Genomic DNA, 9106 nt, shown 5'->3' with positions numbered 1-9106 from the left:
TAAATAAAGACAAGTCATCAATGTTGTTGTTCACTATTCATTCTTGCGCCTGATGCAGGTCATGTAGTTCAGACTGTCACGATGCGATGCGATAACATGTCATAGCAGTTGACATGTTACTGTAACTTGTTTCACGACATCTTGTACATGTTTTGATCTCGTGCAACATGTTGTTTCCAGTGCATCCTTATGATTTTGGTCATTACTCCGACAAGATGGTCTGCTTGGCTTGCAGCTTGTCTTCGATCAGCTTGATGTACTTGTCGACAAGAATCTGAGAGATAAGTAAGAGAGGAGAAGAAGTGAGGAGAGTAGAGAAGAGGAGAGGAGGGGGGGGAGGGGAGAGGAGGGGAGAGGAGTGGAGAGGAGGGGAAAGGAGGGGAGAGGAGTGGAGCAGAGTGAGAGGAGGGGAGAGGAGGGGAGCAGAGTGATGGGAAGCAGAGGGGAGTGGAGGGGAGTGGAGGAGGAAGAGGAAGAGGACGAGTAGGAGGATCAGCATTGACAAGTGGGGACAAGCATGCAAGAGCAGAGGCAGGGGCAAGGAGGACCTGAATTTCCTTCTCCTCCTTCTTAAGATCGTCTTTGGACATCTCGATCTTCTTGATCTGGTCCATGCAATGCTGCCGAGCCCTCCTGATGGCGATCTACAGTCTTGTAAGTTGAAGTGGAGGAGGAAGAGAGGAGAAGAGGAAGGAGGAGGAGGGGGTGTTGGAACAGGTGCAGGTGCAGGTGCAGGTGCAGGAGCAGGAGGAGGAGGAGGAAGGAGGAGGAGGAGGAGGAAGGAGGAGGAGGAAAATGATTGATCCAGACCTTAGTCTGCTCAGCGAGCGAGGAAGCATGCTTCATCAGCTTCTTTCTGCCCTCCTGCGTCACCTTGGGGATGGGAACTTTAATCTGCGACCCGGAGATCTGTAGAACAACAAAGTCACTGAATGAACCTGACAGGCACCCTCCCTCGCTTCCTCCTCCTCCCCCTCCCCTCCCCCTTATCCTTCTCCTCTTCTTCCTCCTCGTTCTCCTTCCCTGCTCCTCCTCATCTTTCTCCTCTTCTTCCTCCTCCTCCTCGTTCTCCTCCCCAACTCCCTTCCAATCCTCCTCTACCCCACTCCTCTTCCTTCCCACCCGCCCCGCCTCCAGCCCTCACTCCATGCCATTCCCTCCCTCACTTTCCCTCCTTCTGTTCCTCTGTTTCCCTCCCTATAAAAGGCTCGATCTGCTCCTGCTCCTGCTCCTGCTCCTGCTCCTGCTCCTGCTCCTGCTCCTGCTCCGTCACTGCCTCCCATCATTCTGCCCATATCTCCTCCTCCTCCTCCTCCTCCTCCTCCTCCTCCTCCTTACCGTGGGGTTCAGGTCAAGCCCCGCTCCTCGGATCGCCTTGTCCACCATGGACACGATGTTGGGGTCGAAGACATTGACCAGCAGGGTCCGGGGGTCCGGGGCAGAGACTTGCGCAACGGTAACGAGCTGTACCTCGGCATCGTCGTATGCCTTCACTCGCACCTTGTCGAGGATCCTCGGATCAGCCCGTCCTGTCTTGATGACAGCAAGCTCCTTGTCGTAGTTATCCATGATGGCGTTAAGCCCCTCCTCCATCTCCCCCACCAAGTTGGAGATGTCCACCTCCTCCACCTCCTCCTCCTCTTCCGTTGCCGCCTTGCCCTTCTTGGCCTTCTTCGAGAAGCTGCGGTCACCGAGGTATCCATCATGCTGCAGTCCCATCCTGCAGACGACAGGGCGGATCATGCTAGCCCGTGCATGAGGGATCGTTGCTCTGCATCCCTTCAATCCCACGAGGGGCACAGCCCCTCCCGCCATCCTCTCGCTGCTAGACACCATTGAGCGCATGCTCTGACGGGCTGCAGCCACTGCCCTTCCTTCTCCTCCTCTTCCTGATCGTCTTAATGCTCCTCCTCCTCCTCCTCCTCCTCCTCCTACCTTGTGCAACAGTCGCAACCCTCTAGCGGCCAGCATTGTTTATTCGATCCTCGATCGTTACGCAATCGTAACCACCAAGTAACTGAATCGTAACCGATTGACTGCGAAGGTGCGGCGCGGCTGATGAGTGAGCCTCAATAGTTACCAGTGACTTAGTTACCAGTGAGTCAACCGTTAGTTACTGACGGAATACAAGTTTGTTAGACTTGTACTAGTCCAAAGTCACGCAGATATCACATCGACTTTAGTTGTAACAAGACAGTTTTTGCTCAAGACCGAGTTTAATGCACACAAATCCAGAATTGAGGACTCACATGAGAGATAGACTGTATGCTAGGATGTGAAACCCAAGCATCCAGACATGAGAGGACCTTAGCAAGACGGCTAGGAAAGCCCCCTCTTCGTCCACACACGCTACATTGGCCGCCTCGCAAAACACGTAAGTCGTCTTGGTTTACAGGAGAGTTTTTGTTAACTCGGCGCTATCTGACTGGCACGGCTGGCATACGTTCCATCAGTTACCAGTGAGTCAACTTACTACTAGGCACTCGGAACCGAGTCTCACGCTGGCTGCATCAAGCCTGAAGTTTATCATAGTATGCTAAGTGTGTGCAGCGGCAAGAGACTCGGATGATAAGGAGGCCGCCGGGCTCCGACTAAGGGTGCAGCCCATTGAACCGTCCCGGAGTCCTGTCACCGTTGCAGCCTGGCAAGGGTGCGAGCCGCAGACGCACTGCGCAGTCACTCATGATTATTATAGAGAAAAGTACCTGTAACTTAGTAAAGCTCCGATCGGATATGATATACCGGCCGGGCGGCCGGGCGGGCCCGCGCCGCCGGGCAACCGGCGGCCCGGCCCCGTCGGGCCCCGCCGCCCGACCGGCCCCCGGGCCGCCGCCGGAGTATGAGGTGACCGGAGGGCCGTATTATCTTCGGTTAGTCATATTGGAGGTAGTACTGTAAGCCTTTGAGCACGGAAAGTGACTCTTTGACCGAGTCACGCGGGCTGCTGACAAAACGGTCACGACTTCTGCCCCTTTCGGCATCAATAGGTCGGAATGAAAGATTGAACAAGAGTTCGTTCGGCTTACACGAAATTTTGGTGACCAGGAGATGGGTGGGGTCCTTACCCTATGACCCTACCCTCAATTTGACTGTTTCTTCTAGGTACTGTGTATCATTTTACAGTCAGCAGCAGCTGTGGTGGGTCCGCAACAACTTCTTTACTACATCATGCTGACTGCTGGCGGAACCACGCTGGATAAAGGGGGGGGGGGGTTGTGGGCAAAAGTTTCTACGAGGGTGCAAAGTACTGGTAAAAGGTGGGTACATTATGTGTGGAATTGGGGGTAGGGGTAACCCACCCCCCGTCAGCGGTGGACCGAACTTCCATCGGGGTAGGGGTACTCCTTGTGACTGGGGGGGAGGTCAGTTAGGCTGAAGGCGGTGTGTGAGGGGGTAGGGTGGACCAACCAATGACAAGCAAATTATGAATTGACTTAGGAGAATGAAGGGGTTTGAATAAGGATTTTGAGGGGGTGGGGGTGAAGGGGGTATTCCTTGTTTGGGGTGGTCATCTTTCAGTGAACTCTCAGAGGGGTGGGGTGCTTCGCTCAGTAGGGTTATTTTTGCCTCAAGATTACACGACTGAGGTCCCAGGCGAAATGAGGGTAGGGATATAAAAGTACGGGTTCTTTGACTGAAATATGTAGGTCAAGGGGTGGGTAGAAGGAAGGGGTCGTTCACAAGGGGGTAGGGTAGTAAAAACAGGGTATTTGAGCAGAGCAGAAGGGCCGCCATTCTGAAAGAAGCCATGCAGGGGCACATCGTCCATGGTCATGGGAAGAGGAGAGGCGGAGAGGAGGAGGAGAGAGGCGGAGAGAGGAGGATGCGAGCAGAGAAAGTTGTTGTGAGAGCAAGTAGGAGAGTCGCTACAGGGAGGGGATAGAGACTTAGCTGCCTGAGGAGATGCGTGGAGGAGGGGGTGTGAAGGAAAGCAAATGAGATTGGAAGTGATGGGAGGGAAAGATAGAGGAGGGGAGAGAGGGCAGGATTGAGCCATAGAAGATTATATGAGAGACTGAAGCATGGAGGATGATGCGAAAGAGGGGCTGGACCAGGAAAGGCATCAAGGCGAAGTGTAGAGGAACAATCGCGAGGAAAGCAGAGGACCTTTGAAGAAATATGTCAGAATTGACGACCATCCATTTCAAATCCTTAAAGATCCTCACGAGTAGCTTTTCAGGTCTCTCGTTCTCTAGACTAAGAGTTCTAGCGACAACAAACATCACCAGTATGAAGGAGATGGAAAACGATTTCGAGTGCTTGGAAGAGATGGATCCGAATCAGGCTCCTGTGAAGATCACACGGCGACTGGAGGACGATGTACCTGTGAGAGGGAGGTCGACAGAGGCTGGTCAGGGTAAGACCAGGAGGAGAACTTCGCCAGTGCAGAAGATTCGGGGAGACATCGCAAGCGCCAAGCTCATTGAGGATCGATTCGTTCAAGACATGTCGACTCTCAAGCTCGCGCCGATCCGAGTGGTGGAGGGAGAACAGCAGCAACGTCGACTCAGGTCGCGCTCAGCTGAAAGGAATCAGCAGGACACGAAGAACCTCACGAAGCTCGCTCCTTCCCGCTCTCAGCACTCTTACTTCTCCAAGTTGAGCAGGCCCTCCAGCCCCGTCCAGGCTGCTCCCAGAGAGCCAGTGTCGGCTGAGAGAACCTTGATCCTGCCGGAGCTGAACATGAGCCGCAGCCCGTCCAACACTTCTCTGTCCTCCTCCTCAGGTGCAAGCGAACCCAAATTCAAGGAGAAAACAAGGAGGCTCCGGGTGAATACGAGGGACAGCGACGCGGCTGTGGCTCGACCCAGGGGCTCATACAGCAGGTCACCCAGCCAGACGAAGCTGGAGGACAAGGTGGATGAGAACGATCAGGATGCTTCGAGCGGAAGTGAGGGCAGCGTCGAGCCGCGCCATCGCCTCCCAAGGAGGGAAAAGCGATCAGCAAGCTTGTCCCAGTCTCCTCCTTCCCCTTCCTTCATGCCTTCCTCCCCTCTCCTGTCCTCTCGCTCTCCTTCCCCTTCAAGGTTATCTCGCAGCCCTTCAGTCTCGAACCTTTCCCGCACGCCCTCTCCTTCTCGCACCAACGCCATGCTCAACTCAAGGATGGTACGCGATCGGTCGCTTGTGAGTCTGGGGAGTGCGGAGAAGCTGTCGTCTCAGGTGGGCAGGAGGTGGGGTTGAGCTGAACTCTGTTCTGACTTGCATGCAGTATGACGTCAACGACGGCGCGCTGGTGGAGGAGACGAGGTCCGAGTACCGTGCCGAAGATTTCTCAGATGTTGTGATTCAGCAGCTGATAGAGCAGCAGAGGAAGAGCATGACAGTCTTGTCGAGATGCTACTCGGGGGCTGACCCGTTCGATGATGTTCAGTTTGTATGATAGCAAGATGTGCATGATGAGTTTTCTCGTTCAAGATGTCGTGGTCCGAACCGTTGTTAACATATCAATGCCTCTGACAGACTTGTTGGTGTACATAAGATAAAGATTGAATGACTGAGCTTGTAATGTCCGAGAATGGAGACAACATCTCCTCGTCACGCACTGCAACATTAGGTGGGATGGGATGGGAGAAGAGGAGAGCAGAGCAGAGCAGAGCAGAGCAGAGCAGAGCAGAGCAGAGCAGAGCAGAGCAGAGCAGAGGAGAGGAGAGGAGAGGAGAGGAGAGGAGAGGAGAGGAGAGCGATGATATGATACGGGAGACGGCATGACAGCGGTGCAAAGAAGTCAGGGGATCAGACTGGAAGTTCAAGTGTTTATCTTGCGTCAATCTTGCATCTTCTCCTTGATCGCACTCTTGACAAGATCGTAGGTTGGAAGGTAGATGGCAGTGAAAGGCATCAACCAGGAAACCCTCGCGATACTCCCGGCAAAGAATGTTCTGAGGAAACAAGAGAACGATCAGTCCACTGTGATCACAAGGATAAAAATTCCTCATCGACTACCCTGCTCCTGCTCCTGCTCCTGCTCCTGCTCCTGCTCCTGCTCCTGCTCCTGCTCCTGCTCCTGCTCCTGCTCCTGCTCCTGCTCCTCCTGCTCTTCCTCATGCTCCTCCTCGTGCACCTCCTCCGATCATTCTTCTCTCACACACCCTTCGCACTGATCTCCTTCTATGCTCCTTTGCGCACTCCTCAACTTCCTCTTCACTCCCGAACTTCTCACCTCCAACCTCCCCTCATCTCCCTCCTCCTCCTCCTCCATCCCCTCTCCTTCTCCTCCTCCTCCTCCTCCTCCATCCCCTCTCCTCCTCCTCTCTGCTTTGCTCTCCCCCCCTGCCCCTCCCCATCACCTCGGCCCGTCCTTCTTGATAATGTCCATGACGACCGTCTTCACCCTGGGAGCAGCGCTGCCCAACTACTCAGACCGGAGGCCTCCGACACTACCCCCACCACCTTCCACTCGTCATCATCCTAGTCTTGATGATGTCCAGAGGGTTCGTGATCCATCCTGTTATGCCCCCCACGGCCTGCGCGCAAACTTTTCATCCCTTGCCCCCGAGCAGGAGAACAGCTGGACTTACAGCTGCTGCCAGCACGTCGTCAACCTTGCTGTTCGCGTTCCCCTGTGACACTTGGTCAGCCTTCTGCTGCTGCTGCTGCTGCTGCTGCTGCTGCTGCTGCTATTCTTCTTGGGCTACTACCCCCGCTCTTCTACCCTTGCCCCTCCTGCCCCTCCTGCTCCTCCTGCTCCTGCTCCTGCTCCTCCCCCTCCCCCTCCTCCCCCTCCTCCTCCTCTCACCTCCTTCTTCCGAAAGTGGCTGATCAACGACTTGATGTTGTCATAGAGTCCAAGCTCCAGCATCGTGTAAGGAACGTCTCTCACGACTGTCGCCTTGTAACCCTAAGGATACAAAGTCAAAGAGCTCAACCTGGTCTAGTAAGTTTCCACCTCCCTCCTTTCCACCTCCTCCCCTCCCCCTCCTGCTCCCTTCATGCCTGCCTGCCTGCCTCATTTTGTTTCTCCTCCGTTCCCTTCCCACGTCCCCTCTCTCCTTTCCCTTCAAGCCTCCTACCTCTTGCTATCCTCCTCTTCCTGCTCCTGCTCCTCTTTCCCTTTCCTGCTCCCTGCCTGCCTGCCTCATTTCGCTCCTCCTCCGTTCCATTCCCACGACTCTTTTTCTCCTTTCCTTCCAATTCTCCCGCCTCCTGTCCCGCTCCTGCTCCTCCTGCCCCCCCCTTCCTCTTCCCCTCTCGACTCATGCTCCCCTTACCTGGAAGAAACCGCGCGGGCCATTCTTCTTCAGGATCCCCGCAGCGCACGCGCGCACAGAGCGGTACATGCCCGCCTGCAGCTGCTGCTTCATCAGCTCCCCAGGGACGAGGACGACAGAGCAGGCGATGAAGGCGACGGCAGCAGACAGGAAGTGAGTGAAAGGTTTCAGGTTCTCGTCGACATGCTGGTCCGCGATGGTCTTGCAGACTTCGTACGCTGCGAACTTCACGCATCCTGCCAGGCTGTCGAACGTCACGTACGGACCCACTCCAGCGTAGAAGCCGCCCAGTCCTCCTCCTTCCCGCATGATCTTTGAGCATGCGCCGAAGATACTAGCGCTCGGGCTTCCAGCCGCGGCACTGCAACATGCGCGTGAGGAGGCAGGAGGCATCAATGCAAGCTTACGATTGCTGAACAGTCTTGATGGTATCGATGGGATGAAGCGCAAGGTCACCTACCGCTGTCGCGATCCCTCCAGCGATCGTAGGAGCAAGCAGCATGTGCTGCTGGAAGGGCTTGTCATCAGCCTTTCCGATCAGAACGCTGGGCATGTCGGGAAGCGACAAGGCAGAGCATGGATCCAAGTGCGCCATGGTAAGTATGAAGACGAAGAAGGTGAGGAGCAGACTTGCTCTATGCTGCTTCTTGTCCAGGATCCTTCTCCCACACACCTTGACTCCTCCGTCGCAGCCCTGTACCAACGAGGGGCCTCTGCACTCTCTTGTCGACCAGGAGTGTTCATGAGCATCAGCATCGGTCTTGCTCTTTGCTTCCCTCTCCTCACTCTCCTCCCTCCTCCCTCCTCCTCCTCTCCCTCCTCCCTCTCCCGTTATCCTATCCCATCTCGCCATGGCCCCCTCTACCACCCCCACCCCTCAATTTGCTGATGTACCCCCTCTTAATCAAAATCACCCATAATCAAACCAGTTAAAGTACCCCTAAGTAAGTACCCCCTACCCACCTTCTTTCCGACTCACCCTCACTCGCAACAAACACACATTCCCCGATAGTGCAACTGACCCGCCTCAGCGATTCATATTTCCTGTTCCGGCCCAAAACAAATATCCATTTTTGAAATTTACATACAAAAATTCAAATAAACTTGAAGCTTAAATTGTTGATAGAATCTGAACTTTTTTGTGAGGAAATCTTGAAATATGAGAAGTCAAGTTGAAAGTATTTCTCAAATTATTATTACGCTCCATTCCATGGCACATTACTTGGCCATAGCGGCCCTCGCAGCCATGGCAGCCCCTTCGATGGCTGAAGGCGGAGGAAGAGGATTCTACTCCTCCTCCCTCTCCTCCTCCTCCTCCTCCAAGCTTTGCTTCCAACCAATTCTTATGAAAGCAGATCCCTCAGCATCGGGACCTCGGGTGGACCGGAGGAGAGCTGTAGGGTTCGGGCTGGGGTTGGCGCTTGGAGGAGCCGTGGCAGGAAGGCCAGTGCATGCAGAGGGGATGATGGAGGCTCTGAGGAAGAGGGTAACAGGAGGGAACGAGGCAGGAGAGCAGGGAGCAGAAGGAGCGGTGGTGGAGGAGGACGGTTGCCAGTCGATGCTGTGCTTCCAGTCGGATCGGACGGGCCTGGGGGAGGAGGGGAAGGAAGGAGCCCTGTCGTTCGCTGTACCCAAGGGATACAAGAAGACGGAGGAAGGGAAGTGGGAGGATGGAGCTGGCGGGTTGGTGGAGGTCAGGATGCGGAGCGCAGAGAGCTCCGGAGTGAAGCTCAAAGAGCCTCCCAAGCGGGCGGCAGGGCCCATGGGAGAGGCATCGGTTAAGTTAAGCGTTGCTCAGGTGAGGAGGAGGAGGAGGAGGAGGAGGAGGAGGAGGAGGAGGAGGAGGAGGAGGAGGAGGAGGAGGAGGAGGAGAGTAGGAGAGGACGAGGAGGAGG

The 9106-nt window shown here is 55.1% G+C and overlaps 3 protein-coding genes across 3 annotated transcripts; 1 reads left to right on the top strand and 2 right to left on the bottom strand.

Moving 5' to 3' along the window:
- Window positions 1-202: 202 nt before the first annotated feature.
- Window positions 203-1719, bottom strand: GUITHDRAFT_81679 (hypothetical protein; the record flags this gene model as incomplete). Its single annotated transcript, XM_005820109.1, has 4 exons — window positions 203-274; window positions 549-644; window positions 811-909; window positions 1339-1719. The coding sequence occupies 4 exons, from the start codon at window positions 1717-1719 to the stop codon at window positions 203-205; spliced, it is 648 nt and encodes a 215-aa protein (XP_005820166.1).
- A 2400-nt stretch (window positions 1720-4119) lies between these two features.
- On the top strand, window positions 4120-5383 carry GUITHDRAFT_148093 (hypothetical protein; the record flags this gene model as incomplete). The annotated part of the gene is made up of 3 exons (XM_005820108.1): window positions 4120-4891; window positions 5048-5163; window positions 5213-5383. The coding sequence occupies 3 exons, from the start codon at window positions 4120-4122 to the stop codon at window positions 5381-5383; spliced, it is 1059 nt and encodes a 352-aa protein (XP_005820165.1).
- A 384-nt stretch (window positions 5384-5767) lies between these two features.
- Window positions 5768-7806, bottom strand: GUITHDRAFT_120626 (hypothetical protein; the record flags this gene model as incomplete). The annotated part of the gene is made up of 7 exons (XM_005820107.1): window positions 5768-5882; window positions 6291-6347; window positions 6394-6467; window positions 6522-6563; window positions 6740-6841; window positions 7212-7572; window positions 7619-7806. 7 exons carry the CDS (start codon window positions 7804-7806, stop codon window positions 5768-5770), a joined length of 939 nt encoding a protein of 312 aa, XP_005820164.1.
- Window positions 7807-9106: the final 1300 nt, after the last annotated feature.

This window comes from Guillardia theta (genome assembly GCF_000315625.1).
Source record: "Guillardia theta CCMP2712 unplaced genomic scaffold GUITHscaffold_190, whole genome shotgun sequence".
In the NCBI taxonomy this organism is placed as follows: Eukaryota; class Cryptophyceae; order Pyrenomonadales; family Geminigeraceae; genus Guillardia; species Guillardia theta.
This window is presented reverse-complemented; position numbering and strand designations above follow the sequence as displayed.